Source organism: Equus asinus, chromosome X (genome assembly GCF_041296235.1).
Source record: "Equus asinus isolate D_3611 breed Donkey chromosome X, EquAss-T2T_v2, whole genome shotgun sequence".
Lineage (NCBI taxonomy): Eukaryota > Metazoa > Chordata > Mammalia > Perissodactyla > Equidae > Equus > Equus asinus.
In genome coordinates, this window is record NC_091820.1 from 45,189,652 (window position 1) to 45,216,578 (window position 26,927).

General features: G+C 35.5%; 1 protein-coding gene across 4 annotated transcripts in view; it reads right to left on the reverse strand.

Annotated features, from left to right (window-relative positions):
• USP9X (ubiquitin specific peptidase 9 X-linked) overlaps window positions 1-26,927 on the reverse strand; it is a 145,387-nt gene that overhangs the window by 75,805 nt on the left and 42,655 nt on the right. For 2 of the 4 annotated variants that reach the window (XM_070502649.1, XM_070502647.1), the window contains exons 2-14: window positions 26,296-26,549; window positions 22,248-22,393; window positions 20,059-20,138; window positions 16,948-17,060; window positions 15,396-15,614; window positions 12,588-12,703; window positions 12,129-12,380; window positions 11,918-12,056; window positions 9,825-9,977; window positions 8,804-8,908; window positions 4,766-4,972; window positions 2,705-2,841; window positions 732-865 (exon numbers count right to left, since the gene is read on the reverse strand). In XM_070502649.1, coding sequence (XP_070358750.1) covers window positions 732-865; window positions 2,705-2,841; window positions 4,766-4,972; window positions 8,804-8,908; window positions 9,825-9,977; window positions 11,918-12,056; window positions 12,129-12,380; window positions 12,588-12,703; window positions 15,396-15,614; window positions 16,948-17,060; window positions 20,059-20,138; window positions 22,248-22,393; window positions 26,296-26,391 — 1,897 coding nt within the window. In that variant the 5' untranslated portion in view covers window positions 26,392-26,549. Of the gene's footprint in view, window positions 1-731; window positions 881-2,704; window positions 2,842-4,765; window positions 4,973-8,803; window positions 8,909-9,824; window positions 9,978-11,917; window positions 12,057-12,128; window positions 12,381-12,587; window positions 12,704-15,395; window positions 15,615-16,947; window positions 17,061-20,058; window positions 20,139-22,247; window positions 22,394-26,295; window positions 26,550-26,927 lie in introns of all 4 variants that reach the window. The other 2 variants (XM_070502648.1, XM_070502646.1) reach the window with 1 other exon arrangement.

A 26,927-nucleotide genomic window follows, 5' to 3' on the forward strand; every position in this document is an offset into this window, starting at 1 on the left:
TGCATCTCTATTCTTGTGAAATTTTAATTAATAAAGTCTGAAGCACTTATATGAAACATAGATTTAGGATTATAACAGATTATTACATTATAATATATTCAAGAACAGGGGCCGGCCCTGTGGCCAAGTGGTTAAGTTCGCGCACTCTGCTTCAGCGGACCAGGGTTTCGGTGGTTCGAATACTGGGCACAGACATGGTACCGCTCGTCAAGCCATGCTGAGGCGGCACCCCACATGCCACAACTAGAAAGACCCACAACTAAAAATACACAATTGTGTACTCGGGGGTCTTTGGGAGCAAAAGGAAAAATAAAATCTTTAAAAAAAAGAATAGACTTCAATAAGTTTTCTTGAAAAGAATAAGGTGGTGGTAGCAAGGAAACAAAGGTTGACAATGAGGCAAGTACATACCTAAGAAGGTAACAACCAATTGTAGTACAGGCAGGCAGAGTTCCCAGGCAGGGAACAAAAAGAAATGAATTTACAAAGAGAGTGGGGAAGGCACGCACTTAGTAAAGAGCCTTGGAATGCTGGCCTGGAATTTAGGGCGTGTAAGAGTTGGGAGTAAAGTGGATCATAAACTCTAAAAGAAACACAATTTATAAACCCAATTATCTTGTATCTTTAAAAATACCTCTGTTGTCATTGCTAAGGTAATTGACGCCCCCAAAGGATGCTAGTAAGGAAGTTGCTGTTCTTCTCCATAGTCCACGCCAGCTTACAATACATACCTCTAGCATACAGTCTCATGCTTTCCATATAAGTTGCGAGGTTTTCTGCTACCAAAGTAACTAGAGCATGATTGTGCTGAAGTTGATTGATTAAGTCATGGCGATAAAATACATGGGGACTTCGCTGAGTTTGACTGAAACGAGAAGAACTTAACAATATAATTAGGCAATTAAACTCTGTTGTAATCACAAGAGCTTATAAACTCTAAATTCTTACCTACTAATTTAAAAACTTAGAATGGTTTCCTTTATAACTGAATTACACTTTTGGCCATTTACTCTCTTTAATGACAATATCAAGCAATTTAAAAGAAAATAATTGATGTCTCGAAAAATGAGACGTTTATCCCATTATTCTTTTTCACGTGAAAACTATGCATTAACATTCTCCAATTTCAAACCATGGGAATCTACTTCAATGACTGCTATTTCCTCCTATACTACAGTAGTACCACAGCACTTGTATAAACTCACATGATTATTCCCAGAATTATAAAATAGAAACACCCCTTGCAAGATTAGCACTACAAAGATTATGCTTTAATTGCAGTGAAGAATTTAATCAAAGAAAATGCTTTCAGTAAAGTTTTATTTATTATCCATTAACGGCACATTCTGGGACACTTGGTTTGTAGCCAAGTTTGCCCAGAGATAGCACCAGAAAGGTATCTAGTCCCTTGCCAACCTGTTTTGCCACCTACAGGGACATCAATCAACTTTCATAGCCATGAGTACTCTTGTGGAGATGAAGCCACTGCTCCTTAGGAAGAGTATGTAAGCTACTGTGTCTATCTACAACAGATGAATTCACTTGAGAAAGGCCAAGAGGCACTATGTACAGCGGGCAAAACGCAATCAAAATACGTCCCTCAAATAAATGTTACTGTTAATAAGATATACGTCTGAATTTTCTCCACTGTTTATCCCTATAGCTTTTCTAATTTCATATTATTTATCCAGCTTTGGGAAAAAATGATACAAAGTTCAACTGTTAAAACCAAAGTATACACGAACTTTTCTACTTCTGCCTTAGGCATAATCATAATAATCTAGAGCTGTAAAAGATCTTGGTAATCATTTAATTTTATACACAGAAAAATATATGTCTTCAGATTAGAGAATCTTTACAAGATGATACGACTGGTTACACACAAGAGTCATGCCCAGGAATCCTAACTCCACTGTTAATATTCTTTGCACTATACCTAGCTCTCTCTCTTCCTTATTCTTCCTTTGCATGTTATCAGTTGCAACTCTTATAACCAGAAAATACAAAGACAAATTATTCCGGTAACTAGAATTTGGCATGTAAGATAATGTATTCAAAGACAGCTATTTAACAGAAATTTAGCTAAAATAAATCAGAAAAATGTATTTTTATATCTTTCATAATTTAAACATACTTGCAGTCTAATCTCTGAAATTAAATTTAAAAATTAACTATTAAACAAATAAGAAACAGGTTTATTTTACTTTGAAAGCTTCTGTAGTATGATGTTTTGAAGTTACTAAAATGTTAAATATTTCAGAGTGAGCCAATTAAGGAAACAATAAGGTCTATGAGAAATATATAATACGAGATAGAAAGGATGGCCACTGCACAAAGAGAAAACAAAGCAAGAAAGATAAAATGAAATGATGAATGAGATTAACAGATACAACACATGCCATGAAACTGTCCGTTATACTTGCTGGAAATAGAGATAATTGTGAACCAAGAACCTTTTGAAAGGCAGTATTATCATCTTGATTCTGATACTTCTCACTTAATTGTGGCTTATTTCCTCGTTAATAAAATCAGAGCTGTATATGATACAGGAATCTTCTTTCATCCACATTAACCCTTCTCTCAGCCTCCTGTCACCCCACTCTAATTTTCTTTTTTAAAATTTGCTTTTACCAACTGATAATGTTGTTTCTTTTCAATAAAATACATCAATGAAAATATTGAAATTCTCTGTTAAAAGCCTTACCTCAAATTTTGAGGTGCTTCACCAAACAAACTACAGATTTCTCTGATTTGCTTCAGCGCGGGAATAACCCATTTGTCATTAGTACGAAGTTCTTCTATAAAGCGATCTATCCACTGGATCTTCTGTGTGTCACGGTCCTTAAACAAACAATTACACTGTTTTATATAGGTCAATACTCAAGAGAATCCCGCCTTCACAACTTATTTTGAGAATTACAAAATAGAGCTTTTCTTGTAAGGTTCGCATCACATACATTTTGCCATAAGCGCAATAAAGAGTTTAATAGTAATTAAAAAGAAAAAGCTGCTTTAAGTACCTTTGTATTTCACATTTACTACCAAAACTCCAAAAGCGTAAAATACTGTAATAAAAGCTCAACATGACCTGGACTCAGATATATCCACACAAAGGTATAGATCCTAAATATTAGGCACACAGAAGGTGGGCGTTTAGCTTTTATCCAATATTTTAAGAGACTCTATCACATAATAAAATTGAGCAATAACATACAACCCTAACTGTTACTCTATATAGGTTTTTTAGCACAGTGAGGAACATTGAAAATTTGTATTCTACCAAGAAAATAATGGTATGGCAAATAAGTTTAAAATAAGTTTAAAAAATTCAGCAAAATCAAAATAAGGACATATCCACGTACACAGAGGGAGAGAAAGGAATAGAAACAGTATAAGCAATTAAAAAATAATGTTCTAAACTCAAAATTATCTCACATACGATATTTTACTTCTCTCCTCATTTACTTTACTCCTTCCCCTAAGTCAATAGTAATCAGAAATGCAGGTTTGTGTACCCAACAATTTTAAGTTTGAATTATTTGTGCATATGTGTCTCTGTTCAATGAAATAATTTAAACACAAAGTTCTTATTACTATTTGATATACCAAATAGTTAATGAACCGTCACAAGCAAGTATAGGCAAAAAGGGAGTAGCATCTGAATCACATACACCTACGTGAGCTTCTTTTCTTTAACCTTACCTAAATTGCAGCTCACCAGTATAGCAAACAGGCTTAACAAGTGGGAAATCAGTTATTCAGCAACGTTCATTTTACCATGAGTTAAAAGATACACACTTGACAAATCAGAATGCAGAGGAGCTGCTGTGTGATTTGCTCACAGGAAAGGCAATAATGTTTTATTGTTTAGGAAATTCTACTAATTTTTCTTAACTTCCCTAAGAGCAAAGAAAACCTAACTTCTCTTACCTTTAAAGTCCTTAAACAGCTTTTTTTTTTTTAAAGATTTCATTTTTCCTTTTTCTCCCAAAGCCCACTGGTACATAGTTGTATATTGTAGTTGTAGGTCCTTCTAGTTGTGGCACCCAGGATGCTGCCACAACACGGCTTGATGAGCAGCGCCGTGTCTGCACCCAGGATCTGAACCAGCAAATCCCTGGGCCGCCGAAGTGGAGTGTGCGAACTTAACCACTAGGCCACGGGCCGGCCCCAGCTTTAGTATCTTAGGATCTATTTGAAACTGGTATTTCAGCAGCAAACATTTGACAATACTACCACTACATAACCTGTTTTGTTTATATTGTCTTGCTCCCAAGGAGACTAAAATGCTTTTCAGATGATACACAAAACTTTGACATAGAGACCTAGGAAGAGGAAGGCAGACTTACATGAAGAAAATAATTTTCAAGTCACTTCAAAAACGACAATGTCAGAAAAACCTGGAACTATTCTGTATCTAAGCTATCCTAATTGTGAAGGGTCACAAAAAGTGAACAAAGCAGGGGCTGGCCCTGTGGCCGACTGGTTAAGTTTGCAAGCACCACTTCGATGGCCCAGGGTTTCGCCGGTTCGGATCCTGGGTGCGGACATGGCCCCGCTCATCAGGCCATGTTGAGGCGGCGTCCCACATGCCACAACTAGAAGGACCCACAACTAAAACATACAACTATGTACTGGGGAGATTTGGGATAAAAAGCAAAAGAAACAAATAAACAACAACAAAAAGATTGGCAACAGCTGTTAGCTCAGGTGCCAATCTTTAAAAAAAAAAAAAAAAAAACCAAACAAAGCAGCACACACTTACCTGGGAACAACTATAATCTAGTATTTTTATGTGGGCACTGAGAGCCAGGTCCATGATGTCTACAGGCACATCATCACTGTGGGCCAGGTTCCAGAGGAGGTTCAACACTTTGTGTGCCATCACACCATCTTTGTCATCTTCTGCAAGACGGCGTATCAGCTCAAGTAGTTTTTCACGTTGCTTTTTACTTGCATTTGTCCAACTGGCCTAGAAAAAATTTTTAAATGACATGAAAACATATTTATTTCTCACTGCTTAAAATAAGTGTCACTGGATTGGAAAGACAACATAGCTGAGCACACGATTATTTAAGTGATACCTGAGAGATAAGGCAAACTGCAGGAAACAGGAATCTCCATTTATAGTTAAATACCTCAGAATCAGGCTTTCTCAACCTTGGTACTACTGACATTTGGGCAGGAAAATTCTTTGTCGTGGGGGTCTGTCCCATGCATTGTAGGAAGTTTAGCAGCATCTCTGGCCTCTACCTAATGGAAGCCAGTAGCAACTCCTCTTTCTAGCTGTGACAACCAAAAATGTCTCCAGATATTGCCAAATATCGGGAGGGGGGCACGGTGGCCACAGATCACCCCGTGTTGAAAACCACTGCCTTAGATTCAGTCTATTTGTGACTTTTAAGTTATCTTAAGAGATGATACAGACGATTAGATAGAGAACAATTTTCATAATAAATGAAAAAAGCTGCTTATAGAGCAACGCATATTACGCATTTGAAAACAAAAGTCTGCGGCAAGGTTTGTTATTAACCAAGAATAATAATTTCTAACTGAGATAGAAATGATACAATGGTATTTAAATTTGGAAGATGAAATACTCATTTTAAACTCTAAAATGGAAAAAACCCTCTCTAAAACGCTATTTTTCAAAAAGCCCAGTTTATACAATTAGGGGGGAGAGGTATTTGCTAGTGGCATCTAGTGGGTAGAGGTCAGCATGCAATAAGGAAAACTGTATGTTTAAAGTGGCTAATCAGTGTTTCTTAGAAAATAAACTGAAATCAAACTAGTGGCAAACAGTAGAAGGATGATTAATTACAGAAAATCCTTACAATGGAATTATTACACAGACGTTTGAAATAAATACAGGATGTCTTGGAAAATGACTTGAATGCATCCTTTGAATTCCTCCTAGCCGCTCAAAATTAGGAAAGGAATATGAAAACTACTAAGTGTATAAGACTGAAAGATTAAAATTAAGAAGATCTTAAAAAGAGAGCTAACCAAGCATTGCATGCCTCCTGAAGGAAGAGCACATGGAAACCTATAATGTATTCTAGCACAAGGAGGGGGAATTATATTCTACTTTTGACATACAAAAAGGCAACAATCAATCCACTTTCGTCAACAAATAAATTGCAAGGAAAGAAAAAGATAAAGGGGGAAACTACAGATTCGAAGAGACTTGAAACACATATGCAACCAGTTACAAAGTATGGATCCTGATGGAAACAAACATCAAAAATAAAGTATGATCTGAGACAACTGGAAGTTTTAACACTATCTGATGATATTATGGAATTATTCGTTTTTTAGGTATGACAATGCTATTGTGAATTTTTTGTGTACTCATCTCTAAGGGATATATAGTAAAATAATTACATATAAAAAGGAGAAATCAATTAAGAACATCTGTTCATCAAAAACCACTGTAAGGATGGGGCAGGCCCTACGGCCTACTGGTTAAGCTTGGCACGCTCTGCTTCAGTGGGCAACAACCTAGACCACGCATCAGTGGTCATACTGCAGTGGCAACCCACATACAAAACAGAGGTAGACTGGCACAGATGTTAGCTCAGCGTGAATCTTCTTCAAGCAAAAAAAGAGGAAGACTGGCAATAGATGTTAGCTCACGGCAAATCATTCTCAGTGAAAAAACAAAAGAGAAAACAAAAAACTACCATAAGGAGAATATAAAAGACAACCACAAAGTGGGAGAAATTATTTGCAACACCTGAACTGATAAGAACTAGCATTCAGAATATGTCAAGAATTCCTACGAATCAACAAGAAAAATACAAACAATCCGATAGCGAAAAATTAGGCAAAAGACTTGAATAAGGCTTTTCACACACACACAAAAGAATACAAACATATGAAAAGATATTCAACCTCATAATGATCAAGGATATAAAAACCAATACCTCAATGATGTAACATTTCACACCAAGCAGACTGTCAAAAATCCAGAGTTCTGACAAAAACAAGTGTTGACAAGGATGTGAAACTCTTGGTGGGACCGCAAACTGGTGGGACCGCTCTGAAGAACCAAGACTTACTTAGAATTCAAACATTTAAAAACTAGACGAGGCACATACGTCAGCAAAGTCCAATCAACAAGTTTGAAATCATCTGGTTGCAGTCTATAAAGAACTGCAAAGTGACCTGGACTTCATGTTTCCTTTGACTTGGCTTTAGTAGAAAGAAGTTAAGGCGCATTCCATAAGAATTGCTTGATTTACCAACACTTCAAAAAATAGTGCTTGTTACCAAACAAGTGCTCAATAAACATCTGTTAAGCCAAAGGGGGGAAAAATAGATAAGAGATTTTTATATTTAGACTATGACTGCATTTAGACCATCCTTAAAAGAGGCGTGTTCAGGGAATGTAATGACAGTCCACCTCTTCTTTCTTTCTCCCATCATGGCAATCATTGGTCACGCACCACCATTTCAGAAGTCATCTCAAGATTAAAAGTGAATGGCAATTAACTTTAGCGCACCCATGATAACTGATTCTATTCTCTCCTCAGGTGCCTTTGAGGTACTTGAAACTGAATTTCTCCATAAGGCAGTGATTTACAACGTTAATGTGCTTAAGATTCATCTGAGAATCTGTCTTAAAAATACAGACTCCTAGGCCCCATACCTAGCAATGTGGATTTAATTAATCTGCGGTGGAAACCAATAATTGGTATTATTTTTTTTCTCCTATGGTGAAATACATATCAAGGAAGGTATAAATATATACATTATAGTGCGTAATGTAAACACCTGTGTAACTACTACCCAGGTCAAAAATAACACATGATAAGCAGCACTCCAGAAGCCAGCTGGGTCTATTCCTGCAGTTTATGTTAATGCAATCAAGGCATATGAATACTTGTGTGACTTCATTCCTTTCTTCAACCATGTATGTGGTTGAGTTGCTAGAATTTGCCTTCTCATTGTCGTGAATTGTTTCATTATATGAACATTCCACAATTTACTGATCCATTCTACATAGCCATTTTTTGTTATTAAATAATTCCACTACAAATGCTGAACATGTATCCTGTTGCACGTGTGCAGCAGTTGCAGAAGTTTCCCTAGAGTATATATTCAGAAGTCAAACTGATGAGTCATGAGAATCTTACGCTTCTCCAGAAATACCAAACTATTTTCCAAAGAGGTTGTAGCAACTTGTGTTCCTACCAGCAGGCAGTAGAAATGTTATTTTTAACAAGATACCTCTGTGATCTAATGCAAATTGTTAATGGAACACCTTATAAGGTCCTATTTTCTTAATCCACAAATTCACCAATCATTTGGCTTTTACAAACCCAATACCAGCAAGTGGAGAGAGACTACTACACGACATGACGGCACCAATGCAGGTGTGACTGCAGGGGCTCTCGGGCTACCTTATGAATTACATTTCCAATCTGCCTATGCATATCACGCCAGAATACCGAGGCCCTGCTCATCCCTTGCTGTCTCCTCCTCAGTTTCCATTGTAACTAATCATTCTTCCCCACAGTCCTACACTTCACCTGAACCTATAATAAAAATACAAACTGCTACAGGAAATAAGTCCAAATTGACAACCTGAGTTAAAAGAAAATCCTTGTTTATGAGGGCTACTATTACAAAAATGAACATCAAGTTCTCATTGGAAAAGAAAACAATGGCCAATTCCTTCACACTAGAGACTATTTAATGATTTCTATTTAAATATTTCTTGGCTAAGAGCTACTCACAGATCTAATGAATTAATTCTATTAAAAATGAAATGGTAATACTTTACTTTGTTAACTATTACCTTAAAGCAATCAAAAAGATGATCAAGTTGTTCAGGAGAAAAATCCCATGCCAGCTTTGCCAGTAGATCATGTACATTCTTCACAATGGCTTCATGTTTCCCCGCCTATTGAAAAGACAAAGAACATCACAGGATACTAGAATCTGAACAGCAGATAAGTAGTGTCTACTGCCTGCTGACAACTATTAAATTAATGAAGCATTCCCATCTCCTTCATCTTACGGTGTAACATAAGAAAACTCCTAACATTTTACATGCTTCAGAACTGCCACCTAAAACCTGACAATTCAATTTCTTGATATACATGGTTAATGTATACCTTGGGAATTGATGTGAACTTTATTAGTTTATTGAATTTAGTGTGCCAATTTTAACACTGCAAGAGGAGAAAAATAAAGCACACCAATGGTATTGTTTCAAAACTGGAATTTTAAACACTCAAAGGCAAAACTGAATGTTTTCTTGGTGGCTATATACTCAAAAAACAAAGCTTTGTAACCTAGAACTCCCATACTTCCCGAGTGATCCATGAGCAGAAACTTGTCATTAAGATAATCAAAGGAATTATAAAGTTTCTAGCTGTGAAACCAAAAAGGTGACTGGCCTTCTGACAAGCTATGCATCCTTTACATCCCACAGTCTCGGCAAGGGATCTAGTGGGTTAGTGACTCTGCAGGCATTGGAGTTGTCTTTGTATTAAGTTTATGAAGAAATCAATTACAGATGTCTTATGCTCTTTCAATAGACATTCCTAACTATTTTACTGTTTACCTCTGATTTAAAACCATCTACAAACTGCCAACTTTTACCAAAAACATAGAGTAGATGATGAAATATTTTCATTTTTAAAATATTAGTGGCTATTTCAAAAAGATTCTTGGCAGGATTTCTGAAAACAAGCACCTAAACATACAAAAACTCAAACAATATAAGCCTTCATCCCATTTCACGACTACTATATTTCTTTGGCTTTTAGTATTTTTCTTTTACAAACCAAATACCACCAACTTAAATTGCTTACCTGTGCCGCCCAGATATTATCAAGATCTTGTAAGGTCAGAGCCTTTTCTTTGATGACAAAACGAAGAATCTTCTCCAGCTTTTCTACATATTGCGGTTGATGAAGACTATCTCGCAAGACTATGGATAAGATATTGTTCTGCTGGATCCATTCCTAAATAGAAGTCAAAAATTGTTTTCAAAGCAGAAACTACAACACAGCTTTTAGAAAAATAAAGTATTGTTCACACTTTTCAACAACATTAGTAGGAACTGAAAAGCACTCACAAAATACAATACACTCATGTAATATGCTTAGGTGTTTTAATACAAAATTAGGAAAAGATCACAGTAACTTCATGGAAATAGTTCATTAAAAACAATTTAATTTTGCACATACAGAAATGCTTCCAGGAATTACAAACGGTGAAAGCATTAAAGATTCTACTCCAGCATTTACTCAGAAAAATATTACCTAAGCACAGCAATCACCACGGTTTAAACAGGGTGGGAACATGACCTATTTTAGAGTCTTTGGATTCCTTATACGAGTTTTGATTTGGGTGAAAAGGCTATTTTTTGCTTTTACTTATTAACCAATTACACTAGTATTGCTTATCCATTAGCTCCTGAATCTTCCAAACAATCCCAACGAGGGATGTATTATCCTGCTACAGAACGGTAAACAGGCTTGGAAGTATTGGAATTGGAACTGGAATCTGAATCAAGGCTGTATGCTTCCCACGTCTGTGTTTCTATAATACTATGCAATGTTGTTTGGCATTTATTTAATATCTATACCAATAGATATTAAACTATAACTTATGATACAAAAAGGTAATAGTCCCCACTGTATGATTATACAGTATTCAAGCTAATGAGAATAAGAAGTATTTAGCACCAAAATGTGCTAGAAAAGTATACTTTTCAATTGTTAAAGGTACCTTTTTATTTCTAATCTGTTGCAGGCAGACATTTTTGTAAAATACACTAAAAACGTGACAATATAAAATTGCTCTGAAAGTTTCTAAACACTTAATGCTATTTCCTATACTCATGTAGGACTGGCAACAGCTCAAGGACCAGAACCAGCCCTTGGAACACACTATGAGTAGCTCTGTGCTTGACTTCCCACAAGGTGGACAGGCGAATCACATACACAAAACCAAATGTCTACCACCTGACCCCTAATACGAGGCCAGTGTCTAGGCATCCTCCACATACTTCTGATCACATTCTAAGCACTGTCTCCCCTATGAAACCGAGGCCGCCTTCAGGGCAAGGACAGTTCTTTTACAGATGTCTCCCCAGTACTGTCAGACAGCAGGCACTAAAGTTATTCAACCAATATTTTTTAAGGGGCATACTTATTCATTTTAAAACTACAACATATACAAATGTCTATGGTAAATAAAGTTTCCTAAATTTTCAATGTCAAAATGATGCAACTTTAAGTGCAGTTCTTAAAATGATAAAACATTAATCCATGCAGATCTTATTCCAGTAATTATATATCCTAATTTAAAATCTTTTAAGTGGAATTGGTCAAATGAACAATAGGCCACTTCATTTATTAGGTACTAGATACTACCCAATCTATTCCCAAGATCACCTTTATCTACTCCATTTCAACCAACTCCCCCCAGCAAGCTAATAATTCCTTCAAACACCGACATTCAGATGTGCTATGCTACTACCAGTATCACCACCAAATAATAAACTATGTTACTACATAGTTAATTCTTAGGGGGCCAGCCCCGTGGCCCAGTGGTTAAGTTTGCATGCTCCGCTGAAGCGGCCCAGGGTTTCGCCGGTTTGGATGCTGGGCATGGACATGGCACCACTCATCAGGCCATGCTGAGGCAGCGTCCCTCATGCCACAACTAGAAGGATTCACAAGTAAAATATACAACTATGTACTGAGGGGATTTGGGAGAAAAAGGAAAAATAAAATCTTAAAAAAATTCTTAGGATTAACAGAGTTGTAAATCAATCCAAACACCTCCCAATTTCATGGTTTTCTTTAAAATGTTAATATTGCTAACTTATGTAAAGCTATTCTAAATTTTGCCTTAGGTAGATTCTTATTCATGAAAGAAGAATCCACGGACTTACTGCCATTCGTTCAGCCGTGAGCCACTCCTCCTCCTCAGGGTTACCATGCCGATGAGTGTAGTATGAGACACTAGATATCACCTTGTTAACCTCATTCAGGGCGTTCATCTTCCCATTGAAAGAAGAAATTTGCAATAATCTAGAAGAGAAATTCAGAGTTAAGTATGATTCTAAATGTTCACATAATTATTTCAAGAGGTAAATATCTTACCTAAGTATCATTTTTAACCTAAATATTTCTAAATTCTTTACAGTTTCCTCTTGTCCTGGAACCCTTGAAGCCAAATTCTTCAAAGATTTAATAATCATTGAAAGGGCATCATTCTTGGCTTCATTCTTTGCTTCTTTTTTCAGTTCTTCATCAGTTAAGTTTTCTAAAAACTGTGGAACCATTTCTATTACTGGAAGAAAGTACTTTTTCACTGTATGAAGAGTGAGAAACTCATAGCACTGTCCAAATGGTCTGAAATAGGAAAGACAAAAAATTCTTGTAATACTCAATTTCTTATAATCAACTAGGACTGTACTCAGATTATTAATATTACTTTAAAAAATCCAAGTTACCAATTAAAGAAGAAACCATGCTTGAAAAAAGAAACTCAATTTTTATTAAGCAATAAAGTAGCAATTTCTATAATGCACTTAAAATTCATTTTAAAACATAACTTACTTAATAAGAGCTGCAATTATTTGAACATTTAATGCTGATCCATTAATAAAACGATCATGCAAAATCTGGAACCCATTTAAAGTGCCGAATTTGTTGAGAAGATCAACTAGCCAACCCTGCAAAACAGTTAATGAAAAATGTTAACTTCCTGCTTTTAGGGGGGAAAACAAGTACTATCTGAAGTAAGTTCTTGATTGGAACATACTAGGAACAGGAAATTCATTACAAGAAAATTATTATGTAAACCCATCTTTGAAAAAAACACAAAACCAGTGCATATCCTTCACAGTAATCCTGTCTGCGACAGAGAAGATCAGCAGCTGTACAGATCAGATGGCTACGGCACAGCTGGCTGTTTATACCAATATAGCTGGTGAGCAGAAATGAGAAGCCATGCTTGTATTTCAGCAATCCCATCATTGTACAATATCTTCTGATTATCTAAAAATATGTTTTAAAAAATGTAAGGGAGTAAAAAAACTGTTTAAGAAAAGTAAGATATTTGGTAACCTAAGATAATGTTTGAATTCATTTTTTGTGGTAGTTTTAAATAACTAAAAATTCCATATAAATAATAGTCTTAAAGCCCAAGAGTGATCTATCCATTAAAAACTAACCCCTGGTATTCTATCTGTTGGTCCTAACTAGAATATGCTGCTTCATGCTTTCGCTGACTCACGTGAATGAACCCAGTTATCGCAGAGGTGCGACGACAGAATAGTATGGACTGTCTTTCAATCTTTGCCCTAAGGAATAGCAGCATCTCGGAGACCAATGCAGCTGCGCTATGGAACGTTTCGTGTAGTGAAACGTACGCCTATATGTAAAAACTTAAAATGAATTAAAAGAGTATATGGATACAGTTGTCCCTCAGTATCCATGGGGGACTGGTTCTAGGATCCTCCCTCCCCCGCAGACACCCAAGTCCAAGGATGCTCAAGTCCCTAACATAAAATGGCATGGTATTTGCATGTAACCAACGCACATCCTCCTGTATACTTTAAATAATCTCTACATTACTTATAATACCTAATACAATGTAAATCGTTGTTTTACTGTATGGTTCAGTGAGTAAAGACAAGAAAAAAAGGTCTGTAATATTCAGTCCAGACAGAACCACCGTAGGCCTTTCGACAGGCAGTTAGTTGAATGTGCAGATGAGGAACCCATGGATATGGAGGGCTGACTGTATAAGAATCAAATACATCTAAAAATTTATGTACTCAAGACAACCTTTTATACCTTGCTTTCTTCTAAACAGCCACATTTTAGAAGCCACTGAGGGAAAAACAAGGGGGGGCAATTTGTCTACTAAGCCTTAAGCAAAAATAATTTCTACAATGATTTAAAAACAAAAACACAGGTCCAAGACAAAGGTAAATGCTAAATAAAAGGTAAATGCTTTAAAGAGAGAATATTGTAGCTAAGGGTAGTTTTGATATGATTTTATGATAATCTAAATCAAATTCTCTAATAAATCAACTACCATATTTCTATATAATTACAGGATTTTCCTACATTTTTATTTGGTCTTAAAAAGCTTATTCAAAACAATTAAAAATCTGAGCATTTAATTCACCAGGTCCCTTTTGGTATTCAGCAATTCTAAGATAGTACATATTCATTATGCAGTATGTATTTTTATTTCTCCAATAACTGGAATGAAACTATTAGGCTGATATACTCAACAGTTACATATGATATATATAAAATAGCACACATGCACAAAGTAAAGAGTTAGTCTAAAGCTAATCTTCTCATGTTTTCAGCAGCAACGTATATTTAAGAAATTAGGAATACTCAGTAGTAATACTCAAGAAGAGCTAGGCTTCAAAGGAAAATATAAAAATATCTTCAACCAGAAACCATCTTAAATCAAGTTATTCTCTGTGAGTCTCTTTACTAACCTATAGAGCAAAAAATAAAATAAAAAAGGAATACAGGTATATTTCGGAGACTGCCATTATTTAGACATTAATTTGATTTACTTAAATAAAAGTAAGCCTGAATTAGATAACATGACCCTTGGGAAATACCTGAAAATCTCAGCTCTAAGTTCAACACACCCTGATGATAGCCACCTTTGACAGAAGAAACCAAGCATTGTATGTATAAATTCAAATCTTCCTGGCTTGTTTTATAAGGCCCATAATATTAAAAATGTCTCCCTAAAATCTGAAATTTGAAAACTATATATTGTTAATTATTTAAAACTTAGTAAAAGAAATATAGTTTAGGGAAACATTGTTTAAAGTGTATACTGTTTATGTTGCTATAGAAAATTTATCCTGGAGAACTTTCACATTTATGTATATAAAATATATTTCATTAACACTTAACTATTTTGCTTTCATTTATAATTTCTATAATTTTAGTTTTATGACATTATTAGACATTTATAGGATGTACTTGATCTGGGAGTCAAAATCTTAGAATGTCTAAAATAATCATGGCTTTGGTCAAAGAAGTAACCACCTACTCTACTCGTATTTAAAAGGAAAAACATCGTCTGTTTCATATTAACCCAAATTATGTCTATTTGCCAAGAGGTTAGGCAGAAGACAATGGTGACTAACTACATGGAGAACGAAAAAAAAAGAAAGAAAAAATAATAATTTTATTTGCCAACTACATCTCAATAAAGCTGAGGGGGGGAAAGATTCTAAAACACAAAATAACGCAGAATCCTTTTAAGAGTAATATGAAATTATTCTTCCCCATCTTAACAGGAGGTTCAGATCATTTAAAGTTTTGTGGCAGAGCAAAGTAACTATAATATTTAATTTTGAAAATAACAAACCAACGCACTTTTGGTGATCGAGGGTCTGGTGAACGAGCAAAGAGTTCATCTTCAGGCAACTGAACATTTGAGGAAACGGATTCACATGGACGTGTACCATTGTAGATATGGAATTTGCAATGAGGATTTAAGGCCATGGAGAGAAGTTCTAAAAGTGGAAACCAGTCTTGGGACAACTTGGCCACACATAGCTCCACCAGGCGGTGAGTATTGTTGATAATACACCTCTGTTATATAAAGGAAAAAGGTGATTTATAAGATCAAAACACTACAATTCCAAACAGAAATGTTTCCCATCTTAATTAATTATATCTTAATAATGATCTATTTTTCTATACAAATCATTTGAATTATGTTTCATTTCACTAATAGGAGGACCAAACTGATATATCAAGAAAGACAAATTAGCATTTATTTTATAATTTATATATACTACCTACTTTCAAAAGCCATTTGTAATGGCTTATAAAATCAAGTAGGCACTACTCTATGTCCAGAGACACGATGCAAATTACCATTGTTTTTCCTTTGGAATTTATACACTAGAGGCAATAATTCTAAAATCTAAACAACATATTAATTATTCAAGGAGTACATTTGCTATCTAAGCCTCAATGCAAAAGTCTGACACGACTTCCAAAATTTCCATTTCTATACCTATAAAGTTACATGTTGAATCAGGAGACGTTGGGATTTTTATGCTATCGTTCTCTGTGAGAAACAGTTCAGAGCACAAAAGTACCTCCTTCACAAATTATGACCCTATTTCCACAGTATAAACAAGGAACAGAGACTTGGAGTAACTAGGGCATTTCATCAATCTAAGACGCACATTTTTTCACTTTTTAAGATCTCTGGAATCTGACTGTATCTTATAATCAATGCATAGTCCATTTTCCTAGACTGAAGGTGTTTGTAGAGAAGATTTGTCTTTGCTTCTGCCAGTCACTTGGGGACACCACCAAACTGAGACCAGTTTAAATTCTCCGTTTGAGGATTTTTTGTATCACACTTATAACTTGAATTCAGACTACAAAACTGTTTGAATACTGCCTTGTGGTTTAAATTTTAAAGATATTTTCCCCCATCTAACTGGTGCCAAGGTCGAGACATATAGGTTTGTTTGCTGTCTATTTCTGTATGGTTAACTTCATTGCTCTGCATTGACCCCTTTGTGTCCCAGATATTAGATTCCTCAGCTTGGGTGTTTCTCTTCCTTAGTGGTACATAAAATGAGTGATTGGTACATCTCAAAATTGATACCATCATATTTTCAATGAAATGTGGTGACTTAAGGTCACAAGGCACTTGAGAACCCAGGAGACAGAGTAAACCAAAGTTTCCTAACTCTAAATCTCACATTCTAAATGATCATACTTCCGTCAATATAAAGTGTAATTTATAAAAGCTATTTTAAAAGTTTCTCATTTTGAGACCCTTTAATTCAATTGACGGATCAAATATATAACCAAATATACATTTTATGTATATATAAATGAGAAAACACTCACAAGTATCACCATGTAAATCTGATTTTTTAAAATCAAATGCAAGACTCACATGAATTTCAAACTTCCAGCCACTCACTGCCTCATCTGTAAGGATTTTAGTGAATGATATTGTTAGTCCATCTCGAAAAAATCGCTGACATGCTTCACTTTTAACATCAAGGCCTAAGAAAAGGGAAGAAAAATTAATGTAAACAAAACATTTCTCTGATTACCTTTCAATGTCCAATTATATGATAAAAGGTAACAAATAATTGTAAACTGTTCACTGACAGCTAACAAATGCAGACTAGCCTTGGAAAAACACTCACAGCATTATCTATTGTGAGAGGTCAAAAAGGTAATCATATTGCAAGTATTATCAAAGTTCCTATGTGTCAAAAAGGTAACTGATTCAGAAACAAAAATAACCTTGAATGAACTTCAAAAATACTTAACTTTATAAAAGTACATTAAATCAAGCAATATTAAGATGAATTGAAAATATTTCAAATTATGACACAGGACCTTAAACACAAAATGGTTACCAGTACCATGTGATAGGGAATCTAAATACTTCATAGCGTTTTACTCTCTGAAAATACCTATGTATAAATTTAACCAAAGAAGTGAAAGACCTATACAATGAAAACTATAAGACATTATTGAGAGAAACTGATGATGACATAAAGAAATGCAAAGAGGTTCCAGGCTCATGGATTGGAAGAATAAACATAGTTAAAATTTCCATACTACCTAAAGCAATATACAGATTCAATGAAATCCCATTCAGAATCCCAATGACATTCTCCACGGAAATAGAACAAAGAATCCTAAAATTCACATAGGGCAATAAAAGACCCCAAATAGCTAAAGCAATCAGAGAAAAAAGAACAAAGCTGGAGGCATCACAATCCCTGATTTCAAAATATACTACAAAGCTACAGTAATCAAAACAGCACGGTACTGGCACAAAAACAGACACACAGATCAATGGAACAGGAGTGAGAGCCCAGAAATAAAACCACACGTCTATGGACAGCTCTTCAACAAGGGAGCCAAGAACATACAATGGAGAAAGGAAAGTCTTTTCCATAAATGGTGCTGGGAAAACTGGACAGCCACATGCAAAAGAATGAAAGAAGGGGCCGGCCTGATGGCATAGTGGTTAAGTTTGCACACTCTGCTTTGGCAGCCTGGGATTTGCCAGTTCAGATCCTGGGCACGGACCTACACACTGCTTGTCAAGCCATGTTGTGGTGGCATCCCACACAGAAGAACTAGAAGGAATTACAACTAGGATATACAACTATGTACTGGGGCTGTGGGGAGAACAAAAAAAAGAGGAAGATTGGCAAGAGATGTTAGTTCAGGGCCAATCTTCCTCACCAAAAAAGCCTGTAAAAAAAAAAAAAACCTATGAAGCTTTAAAAAACAAAACAAAACAAAACAGACCATTATACTTCACCATACACAAAAATTAACTCAAAATGGATTAAAGACTTGAAAGCAAGATGTGAAACCATAAAACTTCTAGAAGAAAATATAGGCAGTACAATCTTTGACATCGGTCTTAAAAGTATCGAGTACCATGTCTACTCAGGCAAGGTAAAGAAAAGAAAAATAAACAAAGGAGACTACATCAGACTAAAGAGCTTCAGCAAGGCAAAGGAAACCAGGAACAAAACTAAAAGACAATCCACTAACCAGGAGAAAATATTTGCAAATCATATATCTGACAAGGAGTTAATCTCCAAAATATATAAAGAAGTCACACAACCCAACAACAAAAAGACAAACCACCTGATCAAACAATGGGCAGAGGATATAAACAGACATTTCTCCAAAGAAGATATACAGATGGCCAATAGGCACATGAAAAGATGTTCATCATCGCTGTGCATCAGGGAAATGCAAATCAAAACTACACTAAGATATCACCTTACACCCGTTAGAATGACAAAAATATCTAAAACTAATAGCAACAAATGTTGGAGAGGTTGCGGAGAAAAAGGAACCCTCATACACTGCTGGTGGGAATGCAAACTGGTGCAGCCACTGTGGAAAACAGTATGGGGATTCCTCAAAAAATTAAAAATAGAAATACCATACGACCCAGGTATCCCACTATTGGGTATCTATCCAAAGAGCTTGAAGTCAGCAATTCCAAAAGTCCCATGCACCCCAATGTTCATTGCAGCATTATTTACAATAGCCAAGACGTGGAAGCAACCTAAATGCCCATCAACAGATGATTGGATAAAGAAGATGTGGTATATACAACGGAATACTACTCAGCTGTAAAAAAAGAACAAAATCATCCCATTTGCAAGAACATGGATGGACCTTGAAGGAATTATGTTAAGTGAAATAAGCCAGTTAGAGAAGGATAATCTCTGTATGACTCCACTCATATGAGGAATTTAAAAACGTGGACAGAGAGAACAGATTAGTGGCTACCAGGGGAAAGGTGGGGTGGGGGTGGGCACAAAGGGTGAAGGGGTGCACCTGCAACACGACTGACAGACAATAATGTACAACTGAAATTTCACAAGATTGTAACCTATCATTAACTCAATAAAAATTAAAAAAAAATAGAACCTCATCTTTCAAGTTTTTTGTCTTTTAGAGAAAAATCAAAGATTTTCTGTGCATTAACAAAATAATCAACATATGAGCTAGAGAGTTTACTTTAAATATGAATACACACAAATTCTGAATATACACAAATTTTAAGTATAGCTTCAGAGAGTTCACAAATACCCCTGAAGGCTGTCCAAAGGATATAAACTCTCACTCTAGATATGTATCATAAGCCGTATCAAGAAAGCTTAGTTAGGGGCTGGCCTCGTGGTTAAGTTTGTGCGTTCCGCTTCGGCGGCCCAGGGTTTCACCAGTTCGGATCCAGGGCGCGGACATGGCACCGCTCGTCAGGCTAAGCTGAGGCAGTGTCCCACATGCCACAATTAAAAATATACAACTATGTACCGGGGGCTTTAGGGAGAAAAAGGAAAAATAAAAAAAAATCTAAAAAGAAAAAAAGAAGAAGAAAGCTTAGTTACAAGTTCTAATCTAGGAATATACAGTAAGTGTTTATAAGAGAGGAAAACAAAGTTTTCAGGGATGAAATGAAAGTGTATGTAGTAGCACACATTTTGGAAAGCATAACAACATCCAAACTTACCTTTTTTACTAAGATCAATAGCAGCTTCTAAAAGCACTTCTAATTCCCCTTTTGGCAAAACTGGAACCACCCATCGAGGCCTAAGAGTTTTAATAATATAAAAAGATGTTTATTGGTTGCACACTAAAAGAGGCACTATAAATGAGTTACTAATTACTCACTTATATCAGCATGAAAATATTAAATATTAAAATAACATTAAAATAGTAAAACAAAGGTTCACAGACTATCTGCTTTGTGGGACTAAGTGACAGCTGTTGTCTCTACAAAAAGTTGTGTCTACAAAAAGATTTTTTTTAAGGAACTGTCAAACATATAGCAATGAGAGGAAAAAATGAAATTATTTTAATAACAGAATATCAAACTATTACATAATCAAATATTAATTAATTGATATCTATTGTGAAAGTTCATAGGAAAGTGCTCTTTCAGGATTCAGGTTAGAGGAGACATTATGATGAACCTCTTAGTTGTCTTCAACTTCTTCACCAAGAAAAAGTTTAGGTGGCAGGTGACTGATTTCTGCCTCAATTCATCATAATTCCTCAACTTGTCCTGAAGGTTAAGTGAAACCTGGCTCTCCAAGTCTCGATGAATCCAAAGGCACCCTTGCACCCTCAAACAAGGATGCAGCACACGCCCAGGTGGGGTTTCCTGTGGTCCCAGTGGCTGGCAGCCCAATCATCTAGAGTCCATCCTTTTTCTTACCCCTTCCTCCTCACCACCACTCAACTTCACCCACTGCCCCAAGAACTCTCGTTTTGATAAAAAGTGCTCCATGATCACATAATCTATTAGAAAGCAATGTATACTATCTTTGCCCTTGTTTTTATTTAGATAAAAAACATCATTTGTATTTCTCTTCCCCTGAGGATTTGCTAATATGCAACTTCATCCTCGAATCCACATAGGTACACTTTACTAACAATCACCCATCACCAGACAAAAGGCAGCACTGCACAATCACTCGCTATGATGTCTCTGCTATAGAGAATGACGCCAGGGACATTACAAACAACTTCACATAATTTTTCTTTGTTTGACTATAATTCATTATATGCCATTACTATAGGCATGTGCCAGAATCACATTTAATGTGTTCTTTCAAAAATACCATTAAAAACAATGAATTATATACATATTTATTCATAGAAAAAATACTGAAGATAAATGAAGTGAGAAAAGCAAGTCATAAAATGATATTATAGTAAAAATCCTATATTTGTAGAAAAATCAATACATATGATAATAAACACAAAGATATTCTGGAAGAATGTACTCCTGATTGTTAGGAATTTTTGGTTGGGATGTGTGTATGTAAGGAAGAAATTATAGAGAACTTTATCAACATAATATATTTCTATGTTTAACAATGCATACTTATGTAATCAGAATTAAAACAAAACGAAACAACACACAATGTTTCTATTTCCCCTGTCATTACATGCAATGGTGTTAAGCTATTTTTTAGAAAGTGAAATACAACAAAACAACTCAGTAAGGCAAGTGCCCATAAGTGTGTTTTCCTTGCTTTCCTCTTTGGAGATGCTTTTCCCTTATCTTCTTTAATTCTTTCTAATTCCCTGCACCTAAGCTTAAATTTTCACTCTCTCAGAGTCTTCCTCCAAATAACCAAAGTGCGTGTGTGCGGGGGAGAGATGTTTGTCCTACAAGTGTGAAAACTTACACTCTGAACTGCCCCGAGATGAAGATCAAGAGAAACAAATCACTGAGATGGTTAAATGCCTCAGCCTAGGCAAGGGTTCACGAGGGGCAGGCTCCAAGGAACTCAATCTCCTTACAGCGTGGTTTACCTCAGGGCCATGCAAAAATTACTAAAGTCATCTAGCAACCCCAGCAGCCAACACACTAGTAAGGAAAAAATCTTCATAAACTCTCAAAAATGGAAATCACACATACGGCTCTACTACAGAAAACATACCAGCTAGGGTCATCGTCAATCTGAAAACCATTGACATCGTTACTCCCTTTCATTTTTAAAATCCACAAAGAACCATGGGTTACAGAGCACTTGGCAATGACTAAGATGTCAAGGCTATTAAGGAGGCAGTGTGGTTACTGTGATATTCCTGTTCACTCTCTTATCTACTACTAATTACTATGCTGAGAAATTCAGTTGGTTTTCCTACGTACGACACACACTAAAAAACAAGACAAAATCAACTCACCTATTGATCATGTCGTCTAACTTTGCCAGGTCAGTATGTGGAAATGCAGGTTCCTCATCTTCAAGCTGTGGTGGGGCATCACCTTGACCTTGCTCATCTGGGGGAGTTGCCGGGGAATTTTCATTGGAAGAATCAGGCGATGAAGTCTTAATTAAAAATCAGATATTCCAGATTTAGGTTTCTATTACATCTAATAACTCAAACACCAGCACAGATCAGGGGGAAACAACGTAAATTTTTAAAGAAGATATGATCATTGTAAACTTCTGATGTTTCAGGCAGTCTCTGTGTGACTTTGCTTTAAAATAATTTCAATTGATTCTCAACAGCATAAGGAAGTATTCTACTGCCATTTAACAGATAGGAAAAACTCCAACAATAAGTAATTGGCCCAAGGTCACACAGCTCCAAGTCTGGTCAGGATTTGAATCCAGGTCTAATTCTAAAGTTGGTGTCCTTAACCACAATGTACACTGCTTCTCTGCTTACGTTTCCCATTATATAAGCCCTGTCATAATAGAAATTACTATACAAATATGAAATCACATTTTACAGATTAAAAAGTTTGACTTAGAAGTTTTATTTTTTAATTTAAAGGGGGAAAAATTTTACTCTGTAATTTCCCTAGTCTCAAACTATTATCCAATTATTAAAAACTTTATGATTGTGGTTTCTAAATAGTTCACGTCATTTTCAACTAATAAGGCTAATTTTATTCTTTGATTTTTCCTTTTTAGCACATTTTTCTCTTACCACCCTATGTTAGCTGTGCATAATATTTTGCAACTAAATGAACGAACTTTATGACTTTTATTCTTAATTTAGAAAGCAGATGGTATTCTCCCTTTCAAACTGAAACCAATCTAAATTTTAAGCTGATTTTTACTTCTCTGTTCTTGAATTTTCTACCCACTGTAGACTGATGGCCCTTTTCCCTATCATTTTAGCACCTATTAGGTACATAAGTAAACGTCTGTATTGAAGACAGCTGGGTACACCACCATTAATCCTCCTCACTTACACAGTGTATATACGAACATGTAGAACCAATTTGTAACTAAATGGTGAACTTCTACTTAAGATGGTGAACACTGTGCAGGTGCTACAGAGCTAGTCTCAAGGAAAAAGAATCTACAGCAGCACAGAATTCCAGTTTTAGAAGCCTAATATAAGTATTTGTATGTGAAATATGTAATTTAGGAAGTCTGCTTTATTATTTAAAAAAAAAAAACCCTCCCCTTCCAGTATATATAATTATATACATGCTCATAAAAATTGTAAAGACAAAAATAACAATTAAAACACCTGTAATACCACACCAACAGATAAGAGCCAATGACATTTTCAATTATTTCCTTATAATCTTTGTTCTACCAGTAAAAAACAAAAAGCCGCCTATGTATATGCATGAATTTTCAATAAAATTGGGATTATACCTGCTTAAGTCTGTGTCCATTTAACATTTGAGTATTTTCCCACATCATTAAGAATATTTTTTTTAAAGTTGATTAATGGCCACAGGGTATCAAATGAATTAAACAAAATTAAGGAACATTTAGTATTTTGCGATTTTTATTGCCAACATAAAGAGAGCTGTAATGAATCTTCTCATATATAAATCTTTGTACTGAACTTCAAGTTTTCCTTACAATAGGATCCTGGAAATGTAATTACTACAACAACAGCATAAAGTGGTTTTTTTTAGGGCCACTGACATATATTTCGCCAAATTCCATTCCAGAAAGTTTATACCCTCCCAATAGCAGCACCCAAGAGTGTTCATCACACAGTGCCTTCGCAGAGGCTATTTCATTTATCACTGAGTTTTACCACACATTAGAGCCCAAAATTCTGTTCTGTGGGAACACCCTTTTAAAGCAATATTATACATTAGGTGAAAAACCAGACTGATTGGAGAAATTCCCTTTATGCCAATATGTAAAAAGCATATTCCAAAAGTGACCCTTAAATTGGCAGTGATTAATGCTATGGTTGCGTTCTCTTGGTCCAGTAGTGTTAAATCTCGTGAAATAACTTAAATCCTAACAGTAGAGAATAAGAAACTGAAAGAGCGAGGGAATTCTACAGAGAGTTAAGAATGGAATTCGTTTGTTCCTCTGTTGTTTTAATTACCAGTCATCTTCAAACACATAAACAACTATTAGGACATAATGTGGAGGCATTATGTTAAGTTGAATATCACAAACCCAAGAGCTCTAAAAATTATCACCAACACTTTAAAATAAAAGTAAGTTTAGAATAGAGGTTTAATTTTTGTCTAAAGTCATACAAGCCACAAACAATGCAAAAGATGTTAGGAGTCCATGTACAATGCAAGTATAACACGGAAAAGAGAGAGCGAAAGATACTGCAACTCTAACTACTAGCTCCTGGTTTAAAAATAGAAATCTCTGGCATCCAACACAAACCTTTGACTATGTTTAAAGAAACCTGAACACTGACTAACAAATTTATGACACAGGAAAGACTTAACAACTCTGTCCAAGACCTGTGACAATATACTTAAGTATTTTATGTCTTAAAAGTGGGAACCAGAGAGGAAAGGAAATAAAGCTGACACATTTATTTGGGGAAAAAAAAATTAAAACCTGACTCACTCACTTCTCTAAAATGGCAGAGGGAGAGGAAGAAATGGGGGGAGCAGAGGGAGAGCGCATGCGCAGCTCTTTTCTAGCATACTTGTAATAGAGAGTATCTAATCTGTAAGAGCTGGACAATCAAAACTTATCGAGAAATGACAAATGTAAGCCCCGTGCAATAACAATATCTTTGCCTAAAAACTTATCCCTACAGAATTCTAGATAAACACGTACCAGCTGTAAGCAGCACGTTTGTGATTCACGTGCATGTACCTCAGCTATAAATTCACCTCTAGGCGCTGTCTGAGCTGCATATCACAAATTTTAGTATGTCTGTCTTATTCAGTTTTATGTTTTGCAATATAAAACTGTATAAATTAGAAAAGAAGGTTGAAAAATCAATTATTGAACTTTCAAGAAACGAGAAAAAGAACAGCAATCCAAATCCAAAGGAAATAAAACAAACAAAGAGATAAGGGTAAAAGCAAACAAGTGGGGAGGGGAGACTATTAAAGCCAAAAGTTAGTTTGGAGGAAGGTTTAATGAAATTGATAAATTCCTAGCAGAGAGAGAATACAAATTAGCAGTATCAGAAATGAAAAAGGAGATGTTACCACAGATCTCAAGACATTAAACAGATAATAAAAAGGGTATTATAAACAACTTTACCCCAACAAATCTGACAATCTAGATGAAATAGACAAATTCCTTGAAAAACACAACTTACCAAAAGACACACACACACAAATCAGAAAATTCCCTTATTAAAAGAAAAGTTAGATGTGCAATTAAAACCTTTCCGCAAATAAAACCTGAGGCTAGATGGTTTCACGGTAAAATCTTCCAAATGATTAATGAAGAAATAGAAATCTTACACAAATTCATCCAGAGAATAGAAAAAGAAAGACTACTACCCTATGAGTTATGAGGCCAACACAAAATCTTAATGCCAAAATCTATTTTAAGCTCTTAGCAAACATTATTTCACTTGATCCTCTTAACAATCCTACCAAGTAGTTACACTACTGTTATCCCCATTTCACACATGAACAGCTGAGGCTTGGAGGCTATATAATTTACCCAGAGTCATAAAGCTAGTGTGGCGCAAAGCTGAAATTTGAAGACAAGCAGTATGACTTGAGTCTGTGCTCTTAACCTTCCAGGCTACGCTAAATGATTTAATGCTTTGCTCCGAAATTGACACAGGGCTTAAATACTTAATTTAACAATGAATGTCACTATAAGACACCAGAAGAAGGGCTACATATTCAAGCATCACCATCTATATAGCACTTGAGCTTTCTTGTTACTATGTAAGACTTCCATTTACTTTTCTTAAAATAACAGTTTTATGGTTACTTTGCAAATTATTCAGAACATGCTGCATTATTTAGTATCCCACCGTATACATACCCACGTAGCTTTAACTAGTATCTTAAACGTCCTACCTGATTCTGTTGGAGGGGTGGCTGAGACTGTCCGTCAGGAGCCTGGCCCTGGCTGTCATTCCCTCCTACTGGAGAGCCACGAGTCGTGGCTGTCATACTCGACACAGGGCAGATCTTTGCAATTTTGTCTGCTTATGTAGTTGTCTTGAGAAAAGAAATTATAGTCCACTTATAGAAGATGAAGTACCAGCATTTGTCAGTCTTAAAAAGCTCCAATTCAAGAATAAACCATCTTGCAGAGACCATTGCATAACCTACAAATAGAAGGAAAAAGTACATTTGTTTTAGATATAAAAAACACAAATTAAGGAACTGTTCAAAAAAAATATTACCAGTCAATCTAGTTAGGAGGAGGTGGCTATATAAATGAGAGGGCAAGGTGAAAAGCTACAGTTTCATGAATGCTTTATTCAACTTCATAAACTGATAATGGCACATCAGCTGTTATATCAAGAAAACATATAAGTATAGCCTTATGACATAATATTTCACTTTTCTCCTGGGATTCAAAAGACATTATCAAGGCACTTAGTTGCCTTGTTAATTCAATTACGGAATGGTGAAAACTGTCTTCAATTTGCCAATGCCTTAAATGCACCGTAAAAATGTGTATACTCAAGACATAAACCAGG